Source organism: Ursus arctos, unplaced genomic scaffold (assembly GCF_023065955.2).
Source record: "Ursus arctos isolate Adak ecotype North America unplaced genomic scaffold, UrsArc2.0 scaffold_34, whole genome shotgun sequence".
In the NCBI taxonomy this organism is placed as follows: Eukaryota; Metazoa; Chordata; class Mammalia; order Carnivora; family Ursidae; genus Ursus; species Ursus arctos.
Genome location: NW_026623030.1, coordinates 22,630,748 through 22,658,326, shown reverse-complemented (window position 1 = coordinate 22,658,326; position 27,579 = coordinate 22,630,748). Strand labels below are relative to the sequence as shown.

General features: G+C 50.0%; 1 protein-coding gene across 2 annotated transcripts in view; it reads left to right on the top strand.

Moving 5' to 3' along the window:
* The window catches only part of CUX2 (cut like homeobox 2), a 257,661-nt gene that overhangs the window by 204,634 nt on the left and 25,448 nt on the right, over positions 1-27,579 (top strand). For both annotated transcript variants that reach the window (XM_057305974.1, XM_048221286.2), the window contains exons 5-10: positions 13,055-13,189; positions 16,153-16,276; positions 18,049-18,125; positions 18,988-19,054; positions 20,585-20,633; positions 24,536-24,640. In XM_057305974.1, the coding sequence (XP_057161957.1) occupies positions 13,055-13,189; positions 16,153-16,276; positions 18,049-18,125; positions 18,988-19,054; positions 20,585-20,633; positions 24,536-24,640 (557 nt within the window). The remainder of the gene's footprint in view (positions 1-13,054; positions 13,190-16,152; positions 16,277-18,048; positions 18,126-18,987; positions 19,055-20,584; positions 20,634-24,535; positions 24,641-27,579) is intronic.

Sequence of the window (27,579 nt, the reverse complement as noted above, 5' to 3'; positions counted from 1 at the left end):
TAGAAAGAAGGAGAGGGAACTCCCTACTAGAGAAGCAGTGGGAACACTGTTTTTCTTTCTGATCTTTTCCTTATGTGCTTCAAAACAGTGGTTCATTCTGCTTGTACCATTTTGAATCATCCTTCCTTTTACCCAACATGAGTATATATATTTCCCTGTGTAATTAAAAATCCTGAGTAACTTTGGTTCATCGTGCACAATGGTCTCTTGTGTGGCTGTGCTATAATTTGCTGGACACCCTCTCCAGCATTGGGCATTTAGGGTGCTCAGGAATGAGCAGCTTATTGGTACTATGCTGTAGTTCTGAGGACAAGGAAGAAAACTTGGGAAGGAAAATAGACTATAGCCACACATTGGCCCCAAACCCAGGATCAGTGGTCAGAAAGAATAAGAATTTTTTTTCTCCTTGTTGATTTATTTTGTACTCATTCATTTGTTACACTGAATATCTTTTCATATGTTATGAACCACTCATATTCTTTTGTGAATCACTGGCTCATGTATCTTAGCCCATTTTTCTATCAAAGAGATCACTTTCTTATTGATTTGTAGACACTCTTTGTATATTAAAGATAATAAACTTTGTCCTGATAAACATGTCACATATCTTCTCCCCTAGTTTGCTTTTTGTTTATAATGTCTCTTGTTTATCGTACATAGCAGGCATTCAAAAGATATTTGCAGAAAGTAAGAATTCTTACCAAACCTTTGCTCTTACGGCTTCTGGATTTCATGTCATATTTTTTAAAACCCCTTCTTGCTTGAAAGTTATAGGGTTTTTTTTTAGTACTTTTGTGATCTTAGTTTTTAAAAATATGAATCTTTGAACCATCTGAAATAATATGTTGATGGAAGTAGGGAGGTTAAGAATTTAGCTTTGCTTTTGTCCCAAATGACTAATTCTACTGCCATCTAGCGGATAAGCCACCTTCACAAATAACAGGAAATAAGGATTTTAGTATAAGAGAAACTCTTGTTTCTGTTTGCTCTCACTTCCTTCCCTTTCTCCCCAAATATTCCTCGCTCACTTGATCCTGTAGGGAACAAGGCCAGATTTTCCTGAAGACGGTAGTTAACTTTAGAAGGCATTACACCACCTCTCCCCTGCCAGAAGTACTCCCTCGCCGTGGCCACCTGCCTATCTTTCACTACTCCTGGTAACCAAGGGCTGGAGGAAGATTAAATGAAAGCATCTGGCATGATGCTAGTACCCAGTAGGTGCTCAATGCACGGCTGTTCCCTTCCAGAAGAAAAGCCAGGCACGTCAACTGTGGCTTTTCGTCAGTTCATTCTGAGCACCTGCTGGAGTTGAGCCCTGTGGGAACTCAAGCCTGAGCCTTCCTCTGCCCTCAGAGACTCGAAGTCTGGCAGGGACAACATGACCCAAAGTCAGACGGTCAGAACACCCAGCAGGAAAAGGGCTCCGAGGCTAGACAGCCAGAGGAGGTGCCTCAGAGAAGGCAAGTTCTGAATGTGGTTCTAAAGCATAAGCTGCCGTCCTCGCAGGGTTGTTTGAGGGGTGCTTCCTATGTGTGGGGCAATGTATACAGCCCCTTATAGAAATGAGTTCATGATCCCCGCAGCCCCCTTGATGATAAATAAGCTGTCCTACTGTGCAGCTGAGAAAATATAGGCTCAGAGAGATCAAGTCACTTGCCTGAGGTCACACAGCAGAGAGGCAGTAGAGCCTGAATCTTGATGCCTGGCTCCTAACCTACGTGCAAGTTCAATTTAAAAATTGAAAGGACTGGAACAAAACCATTGGGCGTTTGGCCTCCAAAAAGAGTGACAAACAGCTAAGGGTCTTTGTTGCCAGTAGGTTGAGAGGTTCTAGGCTTAGAGGATGAGCCCTTTGCTGAAATGCAGGTGTGTTACCCAGAAGAGGAACAAGTGAACCCCGCCCCCCCCCCCCAGCCAAGAACTCCTCGTTCTCCCGGCTCAGGGCTCCACAGCCTGGCACTTCTGTTGACGGGAAACAGTTACAGAGCTCCAAATTCAGGGAGCAGAGTGGTGACGGAGGAGCACTGGCAGGACCCCAGGCTAGAGGGCCCTCCGACAGAGCAGAGCCAGTCCCCATCCTGCCCTTGTGCTTCCCGTATCATACTTCACTTTTCTGCTCCTCAGTTTCCCCATTTATAAAATATGGATCATAATCTTACCTAATTATGGGCCATTTGGGTGGATTCGGTGAGAGTGGAGAACATGGAGCAGGGCGCCTGCTATAGAGTGGCAGCTTCATGCAATTCATTAAATATTGAGCGCCTGCTGTTCACCGGACACTCCCCTCACCACTAGGAGCACAATGTGAAGCAAAGCACACTGTCGCTGCCTGCCTGGAACTTTCTGTGAAACTCCACATATGGGAACTCGATTTGTATTATAATGGACATGGCTTTGAATCCAGTTTCTGCTGCTCCCTGGCTGGGTGACCCTGAGTAACTGGTTCTGCCTCTCAGCCTGTTTCCCGGTCTGGAAAAGCACACTGATCTCCTGGTACCTCGGAGAGGAGTCATCATGGTGCAGAGTATAGACGTCCTTCTGAGTGTCTGGCACCTAGTAAGTGCTCAGTAAACAGTCCCTGCAGCTATGTTGGTGTTGTTGCATTACCAACACCACCCGTGCCAAGAAGGAAGACCTTCCCCAGCCCCTCTGTCCGTGCTTCAGCCAGAAGACCGCCCGGAGCAGCCGGTCCTGGCAGTGGAGGGAAGAGCGGGTGGGCGGACACATGGCTCACGGCTGTGTGTAAGGGCCCCACACCCCATCTGCTCTCAAAAAGTTAAGATTAAAGGATCAGAGTTAGTCTCACTGCCGCCGTCAATAGCCTAAGCCTCCCACCCATGCAGGCGCCCGGAGCCTGGGCCCAGATGGGAGAAGGCTTCTGTCTCGAAGATATTTTGGAGGGGCGCACGCATACTTCTGCATATATGTGTTTCTAAACAGCCTCTCGGACAGCCTTCGCGGCTCCAGCTTTCCTAAAAAAGCTCTGAATGCCACTTTCCTTCAGATGGACACAGTGGGAGGAATGAGACAGCTTTTCCTAGCTCCCCGGCTCCCTCTACCCCAACCCCACAGACACTTTCTGAAGAAAAAACACCAACAGCATCAGCTAGTGGTGGAAGATGGGATAGACGATGTTTTACCCATCTCCGACCGGGCCTTTGTAAAGCCTGGTGTGGTATTAAAATATTACAAATCCGTTGGCAGTATTCTCTAAGGGGTTAGATCCAATGTAACCAAAATGAATTAGTCATTTTATTAAGCAGTTTATGCATAAAGAGCAGGTTGATGGCTGTAAGACAAAGGCACTCCGCTTCCTGACAATGTCCCCCCTCCCTGCACTCCCATCAGGACCTGCCACCTCGGATGGTTCATGTTTGATCGTCCGTGTCTGCCAGCGTGCTCAATTAATCCAAAAGATTTGTTGTAGTCAAACATTTCTGATTTGGGGCCCCTGTTCGGGGCTTTTTCATTCGGGCTGGATCCAAGACCCTTTGATTCCCACTGCCACTGCCCTCACCTATACATCGACTGTGCGTCTGTCGCAGGGGTGAAGTGGGGGAGGCCCGCTCACGGCTCTGGGCAGCCGCGTGTCTTGGCTGAAAGGCTTCCGCTGGAAGTGCTGAGCCCGGCAGAACTCTGGGCTCCCTGGCTCCAGATGAGGAGATGTTTTGTCACTTCTCCTGACACCAGGAGAGGAGGCTTGCCAGACACCAGAGTGGGGGCACGGGTCACTTTGGAGGTTGGGGGCTTGTGGGACCCAGCACTTCCCCCGATGGGGTCACCTGATACAGGGAACAGTCTCACTGTACCTGGCACAGCAGTGAAACTTGGAACACATTAGGTGCTGGGCGTCCTTTCTTCTTCTAGATAAAGATTCAGGCTGGTGCTAGAGCATCTTAAACACCTGTGAATACCTGTGAGTCTCCCCTTTTAGCCAGGCTCCCAGTCTCAGGTAGCAAGAGAGTCTAACTAGAATTTAATAGCATCAGTTTTCACCCAACATGCAGCTTGAACTCACCACCCTGAGATCCAGAGCTGCACGCTCTCCCAGCTGAGCCAGCCAGGTGCCCCCCCTTTGTGTTTATTTTTATGGTTTAAAGCACCTTCTATTTATGATACAGGATCCCAATTATCTATTTACAATCATGTAACAAAATATTCCTTTAAAATATATTTTTAGGTTAAAAAATACTGAGTCACATAAGGACAAATGTCACTTTTGTAATCTTTTAGAGGCAGGTGGATACAGCATAAGTTGTAAAGTGAGTATGTCAGTGTCTGGCATATGGGCTGTACTGGGTTCAAATTCAGCTCTGCCTTGTTCTAGGTTGGTGACCTTGAACAAATGGCTTCCCTTTGCTAGGCCTCAGTTTTCTCATCTGGAAGATGGGGATATAACCATCTTTCACAAGATTTGATTGTTTTGATGATTACATGAGATGTAAATATATGCAAAGTATTTGGCATATGTGAGTGGGGGGAATATGAAGAAATGTCAGTTCCCTGAGCTTTTGGCTCAAGACATTGGATGGAGGTCTTATCTAACCCCATACTTCAGCTTCCCAGATGTGGGTGCCCCACCTGCTCCAGGATTGATGGTAGCTGGAGTTTTGGGAATGAAGACCAGAAACTAGTGGTTAAGGGCCAGAGCCGGCTCTGAACCCAACTTCCACCCTTGGCAGCAGCACGCAGACCAGCCTGCACGGAAGGGAGGTGAAGCTGGCACCAGAAGTGCCCGGACATGGCCAGCCTCTCTCAGCCCCCATTCCCATCTGTAAAATGGGTCAGTTGTTGTGAAGGTTGAGCTAAGTTGTATTTCTGAGACAGTAACTGGGACAGGGGGTGCATGGCTGGTCACAAGGATCCACCACCCTTTCTTGGTCTGGTGGGGGCTGTTTGTCCTGGTGCTTTCTGTGTCTAGATTATTCTCTCTCTCCCCCTTCTGGGTCCCTCATCTCCTTCAAGGCTCTGTTCAGATGTCACCTCCTTCAGGAAGCCTTCCCTGACCAGCCTGCCTCCATTAGCATCATTTCCCTCACCACGCATGTCAGGCCACTCTCTGCCCTGACCCTGCCTTCTTTTTCTTCTCTATCCCCTTACTGTCATTGGTTTATTTGTCCTTTATTCATCTCTCTCCCTAGCGTGTCAACCCCAGGAAGACAGAAATTCCCTCTTAGTCACTGCTCTATCTCCAGGGCCCAAAAACCTCCCTGGCACACAGCAGGTGCTCAAAAAATATTCGCAACTGAAGTAGTGGTGTGTGGCACATAGTAGGTGCTCAGTAAAAATGTACTGGTGAATAAATGACTGCATCAGGGACTGTATTCGCTTCTTATTGCTGCTGTAACCAATGACCACAGACTTAGAAGCTCAGCACATTTACTGAGCACCTACTATGTGAAAGGCCAGAGCAGGGCCCCAAGGGGAAAGGGAAGACTGACGAATGAAAGCAAGAGCCCCCCCAGTTCCCCGTGACTGTCAGGTTCTCTGAGAAACCTCTTCCAAACATTTTAAAGATCTGTTGTCACTTCTCTCTCTTTCAATTTGTGTTTGTAAGAGCAGCCAGTGACATTTAGCTGATGGATCGAATAATGCTGTTGGACAAAGTAAGCGGGAAACCCTTGGGTTTGCCAGCCACTACGGCTGAGCACTCTACCTATGTGTGATTTGGCAAATCTTCCAGTCGTCTGGATGCTAGTCATTTTTTTCCTCCCTAACTCAGCCCCCAGCAATATAGCTCAGGGCTCCGTGGATTTCTCCCAGATAGGGGAGGTGGGAAGAAATGAGTTTCCCACACACTGTAAAATCTAAATTCCCACTGAGCACCAGCAGAGAGGAAATAAAGGGTAGAAAATACCCGGGGAAGTAAGAGACCATCATTGCTGTGTACTTTTCAGAGCAAGGACCCTACTCGACCCACAGCCCAATGCCTCAGTAGTTGCAGAGGATAAAAATGCAAGGACCTGCTACTTTCTCTTACACAACGGGCTTGTTCCCTGGATGCCAGGTGAGATGGGTGCAGCAGGAGAGAAGTTGGTTAGACTTGAGCGAGGACTTCTCTCCTATGGAACTTGGAGTCTTGGCAGCTCCTCAGTCCTGCCTCTCTCACAGTTGCTATGCAGTCAGTTAGCATGTGTTATGGTTGGAATTGTGTGCCCCAGAAAGATATGTGGGGGTCCGTACCCATGAATGTCCTAACCTCTGGTACCCTTATTTAGAAGGAGAGTCTTTGCAGATGCAAGTTAGGAAGAGGTCATCAGGTGGACCCTAATTTAGTATGCTGGTGACCTCATAAGAAGAGGAGAGAGACACACAGAGGAGAAGGTCATGTGATAGCCAAGGACTGCCAAGGATTGCCAGTAACACCAGAAGTGGAGAGGAAGGCGTGGAGCAGATGGGGAGAGCACAGCTCTGTCAGCAGACTCTGGCCTTCCGTGCTCCAGAGCATGGTGTATCCATTTTCTGGGGCTGCCGTACCAAATTACTGCAAACGAGGTAGTTTGAAGCCATGGAAATTTATTCTCTCCGTTCTGGAGGCCAGAAGTTCAAAATCAAAGTGTTGGCAGGGTCGGTTCCTTCTGGAGACTCCAAGGGAGAACCTGTTCCAGTCCCCTGTCCTACCTCTGGTGGAGGCCGGCCATCTGTGCTCACAGACGCATCACCTGAATCTCTGCCTCCGTCTTTGGAGGGACTTCTCTCTGTGTCTCTCTGTGCCATCTCCTCTTCTTAAAAAGACACCAGTCAGGGGCACTGGGGTGGCTCAGTTGGTTAAGCGTCTACCTTCGGCTCAGATCATGATTTCAGGGTCCTGGGATCGAGTCCCGCATCAGGCTCCCTGCTCAGCAAGGAGCTTGCTTCTCGCTCTCCTTCTGTTGCTCCCCCTGCTTGTGCTCTCTCTCTCCCTCTCTCTCTCTCTGTCAAATAAATAAATAAAATCTTTAAAAAAAATTTTTTTTAAAAAGGACACCAGTCCTTAGATTAGTCAACCCCAATCCAGTTGACCTCATCTTAACTTGATTCCTTCTGCAAAGACCCTGTTTCTAAATAAGGTCCAGTTCTGAAGTTCTGGATGGACATGAATCTTGGGGAACACTAGTCAACCTAGGACACCACACCCCATCAGTTCTTCCTGTCTACCTCTTGAATCTGGGCACTCTCCCCTTCTGCCACCTCCTTGCTGCCAACATCACTGCTAGGACAGTCCCAGTAGCCTCCCCTCTGGCTCCCTCTACAGCTCATTTTTCACGCAGCAGCTTGGATGAGCCTTTGAAAAAAGCGAAACAGAACATGTCACAGTCACTTCCCAGTGCGCTTAGGATAAATCCCATCCTCCCCCCATATCACCTGACTGGGATGTCAGCTACACAGACGGCACCACCGTTCCCCCCACAGATGCTCGACAAAGTCGTGCTGAGCGAAGCCTATACATGGACTCCTAGGTCCCCCTGTGAGCTCTGCCCCCTCCAGACTCATCAGTGGAAAGTGCCAGCACCACACCATGAGTTTCACCTCCCTAGACTCTGGATTCTAGCAGCAGCTCCACAAGGGAGCCAGCATGGCGGTCCCCATTTTACAGATGGGAAAACTGAGGGTCCAAGAGGAGAAAAAATAGTCACATGTTGGTTTTGGTCCTGTGGAAGCAGACAGATGCCAAGACAGCATTAGATAGGCAAGAGGTTTATTGGGGGAGATGCCTGTGAAGAATGAAGGAGAGGGAGAGGAGGAGGCAGGGAGAGCCTTCAGATGGCAATGCTGGTCTGACCTGGGGGTGAGGGGAGGAAGGAAGCTTGGTGGGAAGACCCTCAGATGGCAGTGCAGCTCCGAGAAAGTCTGAGCCAGGCTGACAGGCCGCCCCAACACGAGGTGTACTAGTCTGCTCAGGCTGCTCTGACGGTGCAGACCAGGTGGCCTAAACAACAGAAATTCATTTCTCACACTTCTGGAGGTTGGAAGTCCAAGATCAAGGTGCCAGCAGAGCTGGTTTCTGGTGAGAGCTCTCCTCCCGGCTTGCAGATGGCTGCCTTTGCTGTCTTCACAGGGCCTTTCTCTGCAGAGAGAGAGTTCTGGTATCTTCCTCTTCATGTTAAGGACACTGGTCCTATGGAATTAGAACCCCAACCTTATGTCCTCACTTAACCTGAATTACCTCCTCAGAGGCCGTCTCCAAATACGGCCGCATCAGGGGGTTAGGGCTTTAATACATAGATTTGGAGAGACACAGTTCAGTCCATGATACAAGGGTTGCCAGTTCCAGCATCACCGGGTGTGGCCTCCGAGCTAACACTACAGAGGATCGGAAGTACAGTACCCGCTGTGTCACCGACTCCTTGCAGGAGGTTTCCACGGCTGCCACAAGTCATAAATATAGTGTAAGGTCAACACTCACGCAGAGTCTGCCAGGTGCCAGGCCCCATTACAGGGCTCGGCGTCTCATGGGATCCCTGCACAGCCCATATGCAGTAGGTCTGCTGTCCCCATTTTACCAATGGGGAAACTGAGACACACAGAGCCTAAGCGACTTTCTCTGGAGATGTCACAGCAGGGAATTGACCCTCAGTCTCCCAGCCTGGCCCCCTCCCCCTTTGTCTGAGGGTGGTTTGAGAATTCACAACATTCACACCTCTTGTGTCGAGCTAACCTGTGAATGTGTCTAATGCAATCTTTCTGCCAAGCATCCCAGCTCTAAGGGATAGGCCCAGGGCCAAAAGCACTCACCTTGACAGGACCCCACCCCTATCTGATTGACATCCAGTGTTGATATACTTGTAATAGGAATTTGAGCAGAGAGCCCAGAGAAGTCTGGAGCTCTGTCCAAGACCACACAGTAAGCTGACAGCAAGGCTAAGAACAGAGCCGTTAGTCTCATGCTCCTAGCCTAATAGTAAAAAATCCCCATGCCCTGACTCAAGGCAGCTTGGCCTACTGCAAATAATCACCTGGCACCCCGAGTTCAAATCCCACCTCTGCCACTTCTGAGCTAGGTGACCTTGGGTACATGGCATCTCTTGTCTGGGCCTTCATTTTCTTGTCTGGAAAATGGAGAATATCAACAGCTACCTTACTGGGCCTCACCTTGGGGAAATGACTTCAGTTTCCCCATCTGTAAAATGGGAACACAACTGTACCTACCTCATAGTGCTGTGGTGAAGATTGTAGGAATTCTAATTCGTGTAAAATGCTTTGGTTGTTAGATTCAGTCACAGTCTGACTTTGGCTGAATCATCTGAATACCCCTGCCCCTTCCTCCCTCAAATAGGGGAACCAGGAAGGAAGTGTGGGTAGAAGAGCCCCAAGAGCCTGTCCTTCCACCAACTCGCTGGCAGACTTCAGGGAAGTCATAGGGACCCCACTTAACCCGCTCTGTGCACTGGGGACCCTTCAGTTCCCTCCCCAGTATGACTTTCCACGCTGGAATTTTTGGGCCCCAGAGTGGAGTTCAAAGCAGGATTATTGGATTCTGGATCTCCTGGGGACCGATGAGAATATACGAGGCCATACCCGGTCCCGAGACTCAGAGCATCACCAAGCAGACAGCTTGCCTCCAGATCACCGCAAGACCAGGCATGCTGCCTCCCCTCACGTAATAGCAGCGTTATCACACTTACCAAGCCCAGCTGTGTACCTTGCACCGTGCAGATCTCTATGTTCTCAGCCAGATGTCATAACCACACCCTGCACACATGGCCCCATTTTACAGATGAGAAAATGAAGGCTCTGAGAAGTTAACTAACTGTCCAAAGTTATTGGCCAATTTGGAGCCAGAGCTGGCACTAGCAGCCCTTGAATCATGTTGCCTCTGTCGGTATCTTTTTTAATCTTCCCAATAAAAATTCCTGGGAACTAGGAACTGTTGTAGTTCTCCCACTGTATTAGGGGGGAAACAAGGCTCATGGCTCCTTGGGATTTGGATCCAGAGCTGGGCTTCAGCTTCTGTGAGCTTAACCACTATGTTCTACCCTGTACCAGCAAACGAAAACAAAAAACGGGAGCCTTGGAATCACTGAACCTCTGTTAAGCAGGGATCCAGCCAATCCTGCTCCTCCAGCCTTTCCAGGGGCCCACCTGAGGGCAGCTCCCCCTGGGCAGACTGCACAAGGCAGCAAGGAGTGGCCCACAGGGCCTCCAAGCAGAGTGAAGGAATGAACCGTCAATCCCTGATCCCTGGAAATGGGGTGGGTGATACCCTTTATCACCCAAATGTAATCATTTGGCTTAGATGGTCTTGTGGCCATCCAGCTTCCAAGCCACGAGCTGGATCTTGTCCACCTCCTTGGAACCAGAGTGAGCCCTCCATGGCCCGCGCAGAGCTGCACCCTCCCGTGTTTATCTAACTTCTCTGACCCCGGCAAGTGCTCGTGGCCTTTCTCTTCCTTTCTGTAAACCAGGACACAATAGGAAGCATTTCCTTGAACTTATTAAAAAATCCAGACTTGTAAATTAATTTGTCCGTGTTGTACAAAGGCAGTGCAGATGGACTCATTAGCATGCACACAACAAATAATTATAGATGAATTTTTAGCTGGCCTGCCTAATGCGCTTGCTGGGTTAATTATGTCAATGTATAATTACATCAGCCCGGGGAGACATAATGGCATACCCCGCTGAGCAGGCCCTGCCTAATGACGGGGCGTGGGGGGAGTGCTGACAGAGGAAAGACGGCAGCGTTCCCGCGCACCTGCTTACCTCGGCACAAACGCCCATTGTCAGAGCCTCCCGCCACCTAAACAAACAGACAGGAGGAGAGGCAAAAAAACGCAGAGGCGACCTTGTTCCAGCCGGACCTGAAGGCCCCTGCATGTAGGCGCTGTCCTGTTTCTTCCATCAGCAGATGTTTATTGGGTAAGATTGTGTGTTGGACTTCCTTCACCCACAAGGGGTCCAGTGGGGAGCGAAAACAGATGCAGTCCCAGCCCTGCCTTGTGGAGTTTGCAGTCCAGTGGGTGTTAATTAGGTAGACTTGCCAATCAGTGAAAATTGTAAGTACAGTGAGTGCTGTAAAGGAAAGGTGCGGGCAGCTAGGAGAGCTCGTATGGGAGGAATGACGGACTAGTCAAGGCAGGCTTCCTGGAAGAAGTGGCATTTGAGTTGCAATGTGAAAGGTGATTAAGCATTAACTAGCTTAAAGAGGTTAAAGGAGAGAACAGGGTGTTCCTGGCAGTGGCTCTTGCCCAGACAAAGGTTCCAGGGTAGGAAGGTGCATTTGAGGAATCAAGAGAAAGCCAGTGTGACTGGAGCTCAGAAAGGAATAGCCAGGGCTTCCATTTGTTCCAAGGTGACCAAATGCCAGGCACTGTGTTGAGCACTTTATGTGTGTGGATCCTCATCTCAGCCCTCTGAGGTCGGTACTTTTATGGTGAGGCACAGAGAGTTAGAATTGTTCGCCAGAGTCACACAACAGTCCTGAAAAGCAAGTATAGATTAGGCCAGGACCCAGGATCCATGCACTAATCCCTCTGCCCCCCAGCAGAGAGCAGTTGCCAAGTGGATGGTGGCAGGAGACTCCAGGAGAGGGACCAGCAAGACAGAGGGCTCCAGTTCATTTGAAAGGACTGTGGGCCAGACCCAGGCCCCGTGGTCTGGAGCAAGGAGGCTCTGGCTTTCCTGGGCCCCCCACGAACACTTACCTGGGCTGCTCGGGTGAAAATGTCCACACCTCTGGGACAGGAAGGCTTTGTGGCATCTGAGAAAGAAATCCAGACTTGAACCTAACCTCCACCCTTCAGCAAGTCACCTGGCTTCTCTGAGCTGGTTTCCTCATCTGTGAAAATGAGTTGAATCCAAGCCAGCCTCCAGGGGATGCTGGGAGTATCATGGGAACCCATTCCCATGAACAACTTTGTAACCTAGAAGAGGTCACACCAACCTCTGGCGTTATCCAGGTGTTCTTAGTACCTGCCCAGAGTGGGGGGTTGGGGAAAGTCACCTGGAAGATCTGCTGGAATCTAGATCTGAAGAAAGAGGAAGTGCTTACTAGATGGGGGGGGGGGCGGGGGGGGGACAGAATTCCAGGCAGAAGAACCTACAGATTCCTCATCTTTTAGCTATTGAGATATTGGGAGGTTATCTTACATCCAGGTATATATTTTACCCCCAGAAAAGCCATTATTTAATCGACCACGCATGGGGGCACCTGGGTGGCTCAGTCTATTGGGTGTCTGCCTTCAGCTCAGGTCATGATCCCAGAGTCCTGGGAGCGAGCCCCTGCTCAGTGGGAAGTCTGCTTCTCCCTCTCCTTCCCCCAATGGCCCTTCCCCCCCCCTTATAAGGCACTCTATCTCTCAAATAAATAAATAAAATATTTTTTAAATCAACCATGCATGTAACAAATGATGGTGTGTTGATCCAGATCCATTGAGAAGCACCCCAAGGATTAGGTAGGTAGGTAGGTAGGTAGGTAGGTAGGTAGAAGAAAGAAAGAAAGAAAGAAAGAAAGAAAGAAAGAAAGAAAGAAAGACAGACACGCAGGGGAAGGAAAATAGGGAGGGAGGTGGGAGAAGTGTCAGAGGAAGGAGAGGCAGGGAACTGGGTGGAAACATCCAGACGGTTTAGTCTGGGCCGTCTGTACAGTGCTGGGCAGGCCTTGCAGGAGTCCTTGGTCCTCAGAGCAGTCCTGTGTCCCTCAGGAGTCTGCCCCATCCCCAGCTGCCTGCAGACCTGTGTGGGAAGGCCAGGGGGAGGGCTGGCCTCAGACTGATGGTTTTCAGAGTGGGGTCCTTGTTTGGAGGCATACAATACAGTCTCACGGCCACCTCAGACGGCACCATAGAATCTAGAAAATGCAGTTATTGTGACAGTTATTATTGTTATTATTATTCCCAGGTGGGCAAGACACCCATACCCAAAGGGATGGCACACGCTCCCCTGAGCAGGCACCTGGAGAAGGCTGCTCCCTCATAAAGCAGAAATTCCACATTGCTCTCCTAAGCCATCAGAGCAACTCCAGAAGGCTCTTGTGAATGGTCCCTCCACCCCCTGTAGAGGGACCCACCAGGCCCAGCAGCCCTCAGCCCTCAGGGCCCCCACCACTCCTGGGCTCCTCTCTCTGTGTGTGCAGACCCCGTGCCGGTGTTTGAAGCGACGCGCAGCCTAGAGGACAGACTGCAGCCCCCCAGCTTCGACCCCAGTGGGCAGCCGCGGCGAGAACTCCACACTTCGTGGAAGAGGCACCCCGATCTCCTAGGCCCCAAAGGTACTGATAAGGTCTTCATGGGACATCCATAATAAACAAATGGGCTGTGGATCTTCAGCAGCCAATCTTGGCCATCTTTGGAGGGATGGGGATCAGGGCGGCAAGGAGTTGGACTTTATCATTTTAGATGTAGGATGGTATACCACTGCTGAAACAAACCCCCCAAATGCCAGAAGCTTAATGTATTTGAAGGGTGGGAAGTTGGAGGGGATGCTCCATGTCCCCTGCTGTGATCCTGCCATCTTCAACACGTGACATCCAAAGTCACAGTGACTGTTACAACCAGTGACAGGCAGAGAAAAAATGTGGAGGATCATACCGAGGTTTATGGGTCCAGGCTCAGAAGTGGCGCACAACACTTCCAACCACATTCCATTGACCTAAACCAACTGCAAAGGAGCCTGGGAAGTGTAGTCTGACGATGTGCCCAACAGGGGAGGGAAACAGGATGTGGTAAACACAGCACTGTCTCAGCATCAAATGAGACAAGAAACTGGGAGAGCTAAAAATGGAGTTCAGATATACATATATTATAAATGTTTAAAAGCAAGAGAATGATGAACAAAATTCAGCATGATGGTTATGTCTGGCAGGTGAGGTAGGAGGTCTACGGGGGGAGGAGCAAATGCACACGTGAAAGCCGTTGGTAACCATCTGAGTCTTGGTGTTCATTGAGCTTCAAGCCAGGCACTGTCATAGGCACCAGTGACATAGCCGGGAACAAAACAGACAAAAATCCCTGCCCTCGTGGGGCTGACCTTCTAGAGTGTAAGGCTGACTGTCAACTGATAAATGTAAAATATACAGTATTTCAGATGGTGAGGAAGGCTTTGGGGGAAAAATGAAGCAGAGAAGAGGGGAAGAGTCAGGTGTAGGGATACTCGGCTAAGGAATAAATGAGGAGAATTTACCTCAAAGGTCAGGAAGATTACCTTCTTTTTTTTTTGTAAAGGGCCAGAGAGTAAATACTTCAGACTTTGCAGGCCACACATTTTCTGTCACAAGTACTCAACCCTGTGTGGAAAAAAAGCCATAGAACATAGGTAAATGAGTGGGTGTGGCCGTGTTCCAATAAAACTTTATAGACAAAACAGGTGGTGGGCCAGATTTGGCCCAAGGGCTGCCATTGCAGACCCCTGATCTATCTCCTAGAGATAATGGGAGGTGGTCGTGGAGATGATGAGCTGAGGCCTGCCAAATCAAAGTTTGACTGCTCTGTCACACTCCCCATTTCACAGCTTCCTCCCTTCCTCCCAGTGCCTAGTGAGCACCTACTGTATGCCTGGTCCTTGGCAGAGTCCTCTGGGGAAGATTTATGGGGACTAAAATACAGTACTTTGCCAGCTATGTTCCTATACCCAGAATGCCCTTCCAGCTCCCTGACAAGCCAGCTCATATATAGACGGCTGTGCGCAGCCTCCGAGGTCCCTCTAGGGTTTGAACTTCCCTCCATCAGAATAATAGTAGCTGTGGGAACCACCTCTTCAGAGCGTTTGCTCTGTGCCATGTGCCTTTCACAAAGTTTCCCACTGTCTCCTCATATCAACCTTCCGAGGTGTCACTGGCCCCATTTGACAAACGGGGAAACTGAATCTCAGAGGCAGCAGGCTGCCAAGTGGGGATTCAAACCAAGGCTCTTGACCTTGGCTGTGTCTCTCCGTGAGGACACTTGTTGCTGTGCATGATGATGGTCAAACCTTGTTTGTTTGTTCACTGCCGTGACCTCAGCCCCTGGAACATTCCGTGTGCATGTGTGTGCGTGCGTGTGTGTGTATGAATAAGCCAGGCTCTGAACACTCTGTCAGGCCCTCAAGGGACCACACTGCAAACTGCCCACCTCTGCATTCACCGTAAGAGCCTAGCAGCCAGGACAGAACTTAACAGAGTCAGTCGGACCCAAGGTCAGGAGCCCAGATTTTGGAATTCTTGAGACATTCACCCACAATGGCCAGCCCCGAGCACCCTCTCTTCCCATGACAAATTGAGTGCCAAAGGCACAAACATTGATCCCCTGAAGGAGCCACCACAGGCCTGCAAAGCTGGACCCGATGTGGGCCCTGCCCAGGGGCACCCGCAGGTGCGGTGGGCTATGACTGAGCATCCGAGTGTGTGCCATCACCTGTGGGGAGGGGAAGTTAAACCTACAGTTACCCCATGACCCAGCAATCTCACTCCTAGGTATCTACACCAAAGAACTGAGAACAGGTGCTCAAACAAACACATGTACGCAGATGTTCACAGTAGCACTGTTCACAGCGGCCAAAGGTGGAAACAAACCAGATGTCTATCAGCAGATGAATGGAAAAACAAAATGTGGCCTTTCCATGAAATGGAATATTATTTAACCATAAAAACGAGTGACGGTCTGATCCATGCTTCAAGCTGGATGAACCTTGAAAACATTTTGCTGAGTGTAAGAAGCCAGACACAAAAGGACATATGTTATGTATGATTCCAGTGATAGGAAATAGCCAAGATATGCAAACCCCCAGAGACCGAAAGCAGATTGGTGGTTGCCAAAGGCTGGGGGAGGGGAAAAAGGAGTGACTGCTTAGTGGGGCAGGCTTCCTTTTCGGGTGGTGACAGCGTTCTGGAATTAGTGCCAACACATTTAGTGTACTAAATGTCACTGAATTGTATACTTTTATGTATATTTTACCTCTTAAAAAAGTAAGAAGGCCGAGGAGGCAGAAACAGGTCCAAGAGGGTAAAGGAAGCCTCTGGGCGTGCCGGCTGAGGCTGGCACCATGAGAACTTGACATTCTGCACACATGCCCCCCACGCCAACAACCCAGCTGGCCATGGTGATGGCAGGTCTCTCCAGCTGCACTCTCTCCAACACCCGAGTTTGGGAAATTAAGTCTTAATCCAACACTCCCAATCCCTCTGGTTTGCAGAAGACAGCTCTGGCTGCCATGCCACTTCCAGCGACGGGTGGTTTTCACCCTTTTTTTTCCCTCCAGAGCAGAGAGAGGGGACGTCTCCAGCAGGACCCACGCTGACCGAGGGGAGCCGCCTCCCAGGCATTCCCAGCAAAGCCCTCCTGACAGAAACTTTGCTGCAGAGAAATGAGGCAGAGAAACAAAAGTGAGTGGGGAGGAACAGGTGGGCCCCTGCTGCCCCACCTGGCTGGGAGGTGGACCTTCAGGGAATCCTGATGCAGATTGGAGACAGAGATGCAGGCCTGGTTTTCCAGCCCCACCTCAGCAGCTCAGTGGCCAGCCCCAGCAGCTCACATCACCTGTCCCAGCTGGAAAATGGGGTTAATGGTGGTGTATTAGTCAGGGTTCCCCAGAGAAATAAAACCAGAAGGATTTTCTATTTTAATTGAGACATGTATTTCAAGGACTTAGTTCACGCAGTTGGGGCTGACAAGTCTGAATCGGTAGAGCCAGCCAGCAGGCTGGAAACTGTCAGGCAGGAGTCAGTGCTGCAGTCTTGAGGCAGGATTTCTTCTTCCTGGGTTTTAGTCTTAAGATCTGCAACTGATTAGATAAGGCTCACCCACATTATTGAGATTATTCTCCTTTATTTAATGTCAATTGACCTTGGATGTTAACCCTATCTACAGAATACCTTCACAGCTACCCCAATATTAGTGTGTAGTTGAATAACTGGCTACTGTAGCCTGATCAAGTGGACAGGTGATATCAGCTCGTAGCCCACCATGAAAATGAATGTACGTGCTTAGCTCTGTACTCACTTGGAGGGGTGTACGTCAGTAAATGGTTGCCCTTACAGTTGATGTGGGAGTAATAATACCTGGATTACTATAAATCTGAATCCTTGGGGCATTTCTAGGACAGCTTCATGGTGGTCATTACATTTATCCTTTTCATTCACTTATTTCTTTATTCGTTTGTTCCATGTATTTATGGAGCCACCTGCTGTGTGCCAAGCACTGTTCTAGGGACACAGCAGTGCACAAATGGACAAACGTCCCTGCCCTCCTGGAGTTGACTTTCTCATGAGGAAGACACAAATAAACAAGATAGATAAAGTAAATGGTCTGCTACGTGATGATAAGGGTTGTGAAGGAAAATAAAGCAGGGGAGGGGCGGATGAGATTGAAGCTGAAGTTTTAAATAGGGTATAAGGGGAGGCCTCACTGAGGAGGTGAGCAAAGCCCTAAGGAGGTGGGAGAATGAAACTTGCAGATATATAGGGGGAGGGTATTATAAGCAGGGGGGAGACAGCCAGTGCAAAGGCCCTGAGGTAGAAACATGCCTGGTGCATTTGACCAGCAAGGAGGTGAGTGTGGCTAGAGCGGTGTGAGAGAGGAGAAGGGACAGGGTGTAGGACCAAAGGTAAAGGGCTCCTTCCCTAGAGTCTCTGAGCCAGACGACATAAGGCCCAGGCTTTGTGTAAACCCTCCCCCAGTCCAGCCAGAGCCCCTCTTTCTCTGCTGAGACACTTGCATCACACCGAAGCTCTAGGCTGCAGTGGGCTGGATGACCATCCCAAACAACTGACAAAGAGACGGGAAAAAATGCCTCCCCGGGGACAGGAATAGTAAGTACTGGTACCCTGGGAGCACTGGGTACCAGGCATCATGCTGAAGATGTTTCACAACACCCACGGAGGCAAACCCCAGGAGGAACCTTATTTTACAGGTGAGGAAACTGACTTCCAGAGAGGCAAGGTCACTGGCTGTTATAGGTGCACACAGTCAGCAAAAGAGCAAGGTAGCCAAATGCCTGAATGTCATGTTTAAGGACCAGTTAAAAAAGCAGACGTACAGATTACAGGGAGCAGGTGAGAAGAGTAGGAAGCCAGGAGGGCCAACCTGGGGACCCAGGCAAGGCCCATGCACACGGGCGTGCACAGAGCCAGTGTGAGCAGGTCCGGTCTCTCCGCAGGGGCCTTCAAGAAGTACAAATCACTTTGGCAGCCAGACTGGGGGAGGCAGAGGAAAAGATCAAAGTCCTACATTCAGGTATGTATGTGGCACACGTTTCCCAGCCCCGTGTAGCTCCCCAGCCCTGTCAGACCAGGAGGAGTGGGAGGGGACAGTAACACTCTGAACACAGGCTCAGGTATTCTAGAATCAGGAAGGCAAGGAGAGAGTTTGAGGAGGAAGAGGATAGATCAACATTACCCAGTGGTGGTCTGCGCCCCATCCCCAGAGGCCATATTGCTGTGGAGAGAGGGTTTGAGAAATAGAATTAAAGCAGGAGTGGCAAACACAGTGCCTGCAGGGGCCAGACACGTCCAAGCCGGCCAGGTTAGGGAAGGCAGTAGGGTAGGGTGGGGTCTGGGGCAAACTGGACGACCTGGGCCTTGACTAAAGAGATGGCCACTGTTGAGCATCAGCCAGTCACTGCCATATGACCCAGTGACACCAGGCCTTCAGTTTTCTTGGAGAAATCACAAATCTGGAGTTTTATAAGAAATTTCTCATTTATTGTAATATATCTATTGACTTCATTGCTCCTCCCTGTCACCCTCACTTGCCACCACCTTGGGGTGGATGAGCTCATGGATGGATGACCCCACCCCAGTCCTGGAGTGACCTAAGGGTGTGCGGCAGCTCATACCCAAGGCCATGGGACAGACAGACCCCTACCACTTTCCTCGGTCCTCTGAGCTTCGTAGACTTCTCAAGGGTCATCCTGTCTTCCCTCCAGCCAGCTTGAAGCCCCTGCATGGGCAGGAAACTCTACCTGTCACTGGTTCTAACAAAAGAAAGGTCTTCCCTTACTACCTTGAACCTCATCCTGCCTTCTGAGCCCTGCAGAAGGAGTGGGTTCCTGGGGGACATGGGGGGCGCTTCACCCTGGCTCTTTACTTTTTCTCAGCGTTAAAGGCCACACAGACAGAGCTGCTGGAACTGCGGCGGAAATATGATGAGGAGGCGGCATCCAAGTAAGTGAAAACCCTGCTGGGGTATGCTTTCTCACTCTGACCCTCCCAGACATGCCTCCTCCCTCTGACCCTCCCAGACATGCCTCCTCCCTCTTATCCTACCAGATATGTCTCTTCCCTCTGATCTTCCCAAATATGCCTCCTCCCTCTGACCCTCCCAGACATGTCCTCCCTCTGATCCTACCAGATATGTCTCTTCCCTCTGATCTTCCCAAATATGCCTCCTCCCTCTGACCCTCCCAGACATGCCTCCACCCTCTGACCCTCTCAGATACGCCTTCTGACTCTTCTCCCTCCAACTCACTGCCTGAAGCACCTATTTCATTAAGCACCCAGTGCTCCCCACCCCCCGTAGGCACACAGCTGTTCACTGGTCATTTGCTGTGCCATTCATGCGCCACAAACTATAAATGACATTCTGGGTCGTGGCTGAGTAGGGTCTGCTGGGCTGGGGCCTCCACCTTACCCCAACTTCCTAGAACTGTCTCCACCACAACTCCACAGGCCAACCCTCAGGGGCTGAAGTCATTCACTTAAATTACTCTGGACTCAACATGCCTTTAAGACATCATTTATGCCACAAACACTTATTTAGCACCTACTGTTTACCCAGTGCTGTGTTGGGTCCCTGGAAGAAACGTTAGAACATGGCCCTGTCCTCAGCCGAGGAGAAGAGACAGAAATAACTGATTATGTAAAGTGATAAATTCATTCCTTCACAGATACTTTTGAGCACTTACTGTATGCTTGGCACTGTTCTGGGCGCCTGGTGAATGCTAAGAAAGGAAGAACCAGGAGCAGCAAGAGAGAATAACAGGGAGGGTGGGTCCTGTTATCCAGGGTAGTCACGGAGGATTTCCCTGAGGAGATGATCTTCAGAATGAGAAAGAGATGGCCATGTGGAGAATGCTGGGAGAGAGGCTCTTGGGGAACAGCTTGCATGAAAGAAGGCCCTGAACGTGCCTAAAGCACATGCACAGCTTATAGTCACCAAATGCTCCCTGCAGGGCTCCTGTGTCCCCCACCCCACACTCAGCAGAGAGGCGACCGAGGTGGATACAGCCTGTCCTGGCCCCCCCGGTGCTGGCAGCCTGGGGGTTGGGGGGCAGCAAAGTAAACAAATGACTACCACGGGGGTAGCTGAGGCAGGCCTCCTAGGAGGACACTTTCCAGCTGGGTTTTAAAGCTCAGGGTCCTGTCCTCTTGAGGAAGGGCATTCGGGTAGAAGGCACAGTGGGGGCAAAGGCTGGGAGGTGTAGTCTGTGGGCAGCTAAAGAGAATAGACCACTGGCAGGGGCAGCAGGCCAGGCTGCCTGGAAGGCGTCGTGCAAGGTCCCCCCTCCCATTTCCCCACAGCCTGGGTTCTTTTGTACCCAGCCTGGTTTCTCTCCGGTAGGAAGGATAGAGGGCAGCCTCCTTAGCCTCCCATTGTGGGACCCTTAGGTTCAGTCAGGGGCTGGGGTTATCAGGATAGTCAGGGGCCTGGTGGCTGCCAGAAGCCCTTCTCAGGGTCTTATCTTTCTGTCTCAGGGCAGATGAAGTCGGCCTGATCATGACCAACTTGGAGAAAGCTAATCAGGTGAGAAGATGTATGCTAACACTCATTCTGCCCAGGTTGGGGGTTCAGGCTGGGGGAGGGACTGAACCCAATTGATATTTACTGATATCATTGCCATGTGCCATGCTGAGTGCTAGGGCCGGGAGATGTCTGGGACCCTGAGCTCCCAGAGGAAGGAGGAAGTGATGCTGACAGAACACTCAGAAATAGGTTGACCCAGGCAGCAACAGTCGGGGAGGGGACACCTGACCCAGAGTCGAGGATCAGGGAAGACATCATAGAGGAAGGGCCATGTTGCTGAGATCTGACGAATAAATTGAAAATGTAGCAGGTTGGCATTCCAGGCCAGGAAACGGCCTGGGTGAAGGCCAGGAGACCTCCTACAGAGAACAGCGGTGCCCTTCCCTGATGGCTCCCGTGCAGGAGGCCTCTCCACCAGGAGGAAGGTGGCAGAGCAGTGCCTGGTGAGCCCAGCCCACAGGCCAAGCTGGGACGTGGGTCTCTCCCAAGCAGACTGAGTAAGGAACCGTGTTCCACAGAGCCTGAGGTGGTGACAAGGGATAAGCCCCAGCTGCTTCTTTCCCTCCCTCCTCACATCACCAGGTCTCCTGCAGCTTCCTCCCTTGATCCCAGCCACACCAGCCAAGCACTGGATGGACCCCAAACTTCCTTGGGGCCCCCATCTTCTAGTTCCAGCCCAGGTCCTCGAAAGTCCATGAGCCTCTGCGAGTCTGTTTTACACATGTAGATGGGGTCCCGCACCGTGTCTTCTTCTGGCTTCAGACATGTTGCCATCTGGTGGGCAAAGCTGGCAAGAGTCTGAAAGGAGGTGAAGTGTGGCCATGGGGTCTGGTCTGGAGTCTCAAGGCCCAACACATCTCCACCCACCCCCGGCTCCCTGCAATGCCAGTGGCCAGAGACATGGCCAAGAGGGGCCAGCAGTGTGACAGCGAGTGGTCATTTCCCTGGAGAAGCATGCTTTGCGGCTGGGTTCTAAAGCCCAGGCAGGAGGCCTTCTCTGGAGGAAGGGCATTCCAGGCAGAAGGCACCACAGGAGCAAAGGCCTGGAGGCATGGCTGTGCCGGCATAAGGACAGGGCCCTCCCACCTGCAGAGGAAAAGTGGAAAAGAGTAGCATTTTTAGGGTGATTTTTTGAATACGTAATCCATTTACATAGTTCAAAACTCAAAAAGGTTCATACTTGGGAAACTCCGATCTCCTGCCCCAACTCAGCTTCCTAGTTCCTCTCCCTTTGGGGAGTTCCTAGTTCCCCTCCTCTTACCTGTTTCTAGGGTCTCCTTCTAGAGATCCATTCACAAGCTCAGGAATATATCTATTTTTACCCCCTTTAAAAACAAACATTATAATATTTGTTATTTTAATCTTATTTGTTCCACGTGTGTATCTTAGAACTCATTCTCTGTCTGTATGAAAGTGGTCCATTTATTTATGGCCCTACATGGTCGCACCATCATCTAAGCCGAGGGTGGCAAGCTTTCTGTGAAGGGGCAAAGAGTAAATATGCCCAGCTTTGTGGGTCTCTGTCACAGCTATTCCACTTTGCCGTATGTGAAAGTATAGACAGTATAATGCGAGCGAAAGGGTGTGGCTGTGTTCCAGAAAAACTTGATACACAAAACAGAGATCCGGCTGTAGTTTGCCCGCCCTTGGTATAACCAGTCCTCGACTGACGAAGACGATGATATTTCCAATCGTTTACCATCGTCGTCAATCCCGCGGGGGACACCCATGCACAGATACTATTTCAGACATGCATGAGCCAATAAATAGGGTAAATTCTGAGAAGTGCAATTACTGGGCTGAGGATCTGTGCATCTTTATTTGACACATGTGGCCACGCTGCCCAGTTTACACTCCCTGCAGACCGTTAAGAGAGGGCCTGTTTCCCTACAGCCTCGCTAGTACCGCGTGTCCCCAAACTTCTGGATCTTTGCCAGTCAAATAGGCTTGAGAAAAGAGATCTTAGAGCAGTTTGAATAGGAAACTATTTTTTTAATGTTTATCTTTTCTGAGCATAAAAGTAAAACCTCATTTTAGAAAATATGGAGAAGAGGGGCGCCTGGGTGGCACAGCGGTTAAAGCGTCTGCCTTCGGCTCAGGGCGTGATCCCGGCGTTCCGGGTTCGAGCCCCACATCAGGCTCCTCCGCTATGAGCCTGCTTCTTCCTCTCCCACTCCCCCTGCTTGTGTTCCCTCTCTCACTGGCTGTCTCTATCTCTGTCAAATAAATAAATAAAAAATCTTTAAAAAAAAAAAAAAAGAAAAAATATGGAGAAGAAAATAAATGTCATCATATTAGGGTTTTTTTAATCTGTATTAAGATTATCCAGAATGTTGGGGCGCCTGGGTAGCGCAGTCGTTAAAGCGTCTGCCTTCGGCTCAGGGCGTGATCCTGGAGTTCCAGGATCGAGTCCCACATCAGGCTCCTCCGCTGTGAGCCTGCTTCTTCCTCTCCCACTCCCCCTGCTGTGTTCCCTCTCTCGCTGGCTGTCTCTCTGTCACATAAATAAATAAAATCTTTAAAAAAAAAAAAAAAAAAAGATTATCCAGAATGTGAACAGGATTCTGGAGCAGAGCAGATTACTTACATAGTAATAACCCTGCCAATTTGCCCCAGTTCTTCCCCCGGGGGTGACAATCAGACATCATGCTGCGTGCACCAGATTTCTTACTGTGGGCAAGGAGCCCCCCATGTGAATCTGGGTGGCTATATAGTAGAGGGACTTTCTGAGAGAGGGAGGAAACTAGCTCGCTAGTGCCATGATGAGCAGAAGGGTGAGGATCCTGGGTTTTAGCATGTGGAATGCAATACTTCTCTCCATGGGGAAGACAAGACTAGTAACTTTCTAGTAGCTTTAAACCCTGCTTTCCAACCCAGGGTATGTGTCCGTGGTTGGGGTCTCAGCCCACATTGAAATGTAGACACATACCTTCAGAGAGGAACATCTGCCGTTCTCACCAGCTGATGTCAGAAATGGACTTCTGGGCTTGTCATTTAGCCCAGTCCTGATTCAGTCAGATTTGCTCGGGAAGCCCCAACTGTGCAGAGACATAAAAGTATTTCTCTACACCCGCACACCCAAAACCTTTCCCAAATCAAAACTGACTTGAGCCATTTCTGGAACAAGGCAGGATACTAGTAAGTAAACATCAGTTAAAAAAGCAAATTAACACAATGGAACATGGATGTGTGTGGGTCTCCATGTGCATATAATAGGTATAGCTTCTTGATTGCCAGGGTCAGCGTGGAAGTTAACTGTAATTATTATGACCTGTGTCACCAGCTGAGGGTAAAAATACAGTCCCAGCTCTTTTAATAAAGTTACCCAATTTTTGATACCTGAGCTAAGATACCTAATGAGCTGTGGTTTACCAGATCACTTACTTGGCAAAACAACTCTATCAGGTAGTTACTTTTATCCTCCCCATTTTATAAATTGGGGAACCGAGGATTGGCAGATGATTTCTCTTTCCCAGGGTCACACAACCAGGGAGTAACAAAGTACAGATTTCTCTCAAAAGCCACAAGGCTACGCTGTTAACATTTGGAGGCTTCCTTCCAAGCTTTTTTCTTAGAAATTTTTGAGGAGTTAAGATCCACCATAGACCCAGTTCAGAAAACTGGCATTCTGATTTAGAAATGTTATTTCATTGGCCCCATTTCACAAGAGGAAAACTGAGACCCAGGGAGAGGAAGTGACTTGCCCAGGGGGCTTCAGCACCTCATGGACTGGGAAAGCTCCTCTGCAGGCACTCCATCCGGGTAGCACTGGGTGGCACGGGAGCTGGGGACAGACACCCAGCCCTGCCTGAGGCGTGCAGGGCGATGGCAGAAGGCCAGGGTGGGATCCAGCGTGGCCCTGCTCACCTCTTAACCTCACTTGCCTCCACTCTCCTCCCCAGCGAGCGGAGGCTGCCCAGCGGGAAGTAGAAAGTCTTCGGGAACAACTTGCCTCGGTCAACAGCTCTATCCGCTTGGCCTGCTGCTCCCCCCAGGGACCCAGTGGGGTAAGGATGGTGGGGAAGCCAGAGGGAAAGGTTGGGAAAAGCCATGGTGGTGAGTATGAATATGCAGATGACATTTTGTGGATCAGTCATGTGCCCCTGTGTGAAATTAGGCACATGAATGTGTATGGATACAGTGGGCATAGCATCTTAACTGCCAAGGTCAGTGTATAGTTAACTATAATTACTATCACTTGCTTCTCCGGCTGAAGGTCAAAATACAGCCACAGCTCTTTGCGAGCTCAAGCTTCCATATGTGATTGATAGGAAGTCCAGGGGTGCCTGGGTAGCGCAGTCGTTAAGCATCTGCCTTCGGCTCAGGGCGTGATCCCGGCGTTCTGAGATGGAGTCCCGCATCGGGCTCCTCCACTGGGAGCCTGCTTCTTCCTCTCCCACTCCCCCTGATTGTGTTCCCTCTCTCGCTGGCTGTCTCTCTGTCACATAAATAAATAAAATCTTTAAAAAAAAAATAGGAAGTCCAGCATCTTCCTTTGGAGGTCCTCCTTTACCCCAAATTGTCCAAGAATGCCAGCAACTTACTCAGGCCAGAGAGGACCATTTCCATGGCCAGATGCCTGGCAAGACTGGGTGGGAGGGTAAGTTTGAGCTCTAGAGCAGCAGTGCAGTTTTGGCGGCTGCCACCAGGTGTCGCCATTGACCACTCGTTCTCAATTCCTACCAAACCGCAGTAGGACCACTTAACCAAGATCCAAGATTGACACTGCTATCAGCCATTGGTTCCCAAAACATGCCAACCTGATTCCAGTGGGTTTTCTCAAACAGCCACATGCTACAAAGCACCAGCCTTTAGTCTTCAATCCTGAGGTTCCTGTGTTAAGCCTGCTTAGTGCATCTTTCTCTTTCCTCCTGGTTGGTGTCCCTCTGGGGTCCTGGGGTCAGAGGGATTTCTCTCAGAGCCACCCCAACTGACCCTTCTGTCATATGTTAAGAGTCTTCATTGCGGGGCACCTGACTGGCTCAGTCAGTAGAGCATGCAACTCCATCTCATGGTCATGAGTTCAAGCCCTACTTTAAAAAAAAAAAAAAAAAGTCTCCATTGCTCCTCTCCCGGAAAGCCTTGGGTTCCTTGTATAAGCTGGTCCACCTTCTTTCCAGATCTCTGCATACGAAGGGATTAGGTTCCCGATTCCTTACATGACGACAGGTCTGCTCCAGGGTGATTTGCAGCCTCCATCCATGCACCGGAAGTGGCCAGCATAGCTTTCCCTTCACCTGCCACCCTGAAGACTGGCCACTGTGCCTGTATCTGCTTTCTGTTTCAGTGTTGGACTGTGTCTCTGCGAACGTGTATTACTGTGAATGTGTATGTCTGTCTGTGGCCTTTGGGCAAATAACTGTATCCTTAATCTAACTGTGCCTCAGTTTCCTCACCTGTACAAGTAAGACCTACCTTACAGGGCTGTTGAGAGGATTACATGTAAAGTACCTAAAACGGTGCTTGGCTTATAGTCCATGCTCAGTGAATGTTTGATGCCACCTTAGTAGTAGTGGTGTGTTTGGGGCGTGTCCGAGGTGTTTTTGCCCTTGTCGCTTGTGATCTCTGAGCACATACGTGACTCTTGTGTCACGGTGACATGTCCAAATGCGTATATCTCTTTGATGCCTGGGTATTTCTGTGTGTCTGTGTGTCAGCATGAGTGCCCCGCAAGTCCATGTATCAGCGTGAGCTCTGTCTGTGTCCCAGGAGGCAGTGTGTGTATGTCAGTGCGCCTGGATATCTGCACAACATGGAGAGTGAGCATGAGAGACTGAGAGCAAGAGAGCTCATGGGTTCGCCTCAGAAGGAATTTGCCCATGGTTCTTAATTAACCCCCATGGAACCCGGCAAATGCCCGTGCTAATCAGCCATGGGGAGTTTCGCTGGTTTGGGGGGCGAGTTTTTTAGAGCACCACAGTGGCGCTCGATGCTAATTAATTTAATGTGTTAATGCCATCCGCTTCCTGTTTTAATTGGCATTTATCTCCCTGGAAGAATAGCCGGTATTGGTAGTGGTAGGCTGTGTTTTCTGCTCTGTTTTGTTTTTTGTAACGCTTCTTAGATTCATTTGTAACTGCTCAGGACCAGCACGACTTCAAGCCCTCTCAGACATCAATTTCTTCTTCATCCAGAACAAAGGGACCATTTCCTAAAACCTGGAGAAGCCGTGGGGCTTGGGGCTGGGGGCAAATTGGGAAGAGAAAGGACCCACCGTTCATGTGGCCTGTGGCTGTGGGGTCTCGGGTCTAATCCTGAGGGTCTGCCTGGAATGGAGTGAAAACATCTCGCGGGGGTAGGACCTGTGCCCAATTTAGAAACCTAAACCTTTATCTATGATGTTCCCTCTGCTGGGAACACCCAGTCCCCACCCCTTCCTCACCAGACTATATCTCCTTTTTGTCCTTTTATAACAAATGTTTTATTGAAGTACAATACATATAAGGACAAATGTGCATATCATAAGTGTACAGCATGTTGAATTTTTCAGAGATGCCATAACCAGCATCCGGATCAATAGGTAGAATGTTCCCAGCCCCCAGAATGTCCCCCTGTGTCCCCATCCAGGTGCTACTCCCCAAGGGGAGCCACTCTCCTGACTTGTAACGGCACAGCTGGGTTTTGCCTGCTCTTGTGTCTGATCTTAACTCGATGGCACGCACACACTTTGCTGTGTGGCGCCCTTCACTTCATGTTCTATCCGAGAGTGTGGTCCATGCTGTGTTAGTAGTTGGGGATTATCCATTTTCAGTGCCGTAGTGTGTTCCATTGTGTGGATGTGCCACGACCTGCTCATCCATTCTCTCTTTGGAGGGCATTTGGAGACCAGTGGAGGGTTTCCAGCTTGGGGCTGTTACAGAGAGGGCTGCATAGAACGTTCGTCTTGGTGTTCCCATGCATGTGTGTCTGTGCGCAGGTGCCTGCTTCCCCCACCTGTGTACCAAGC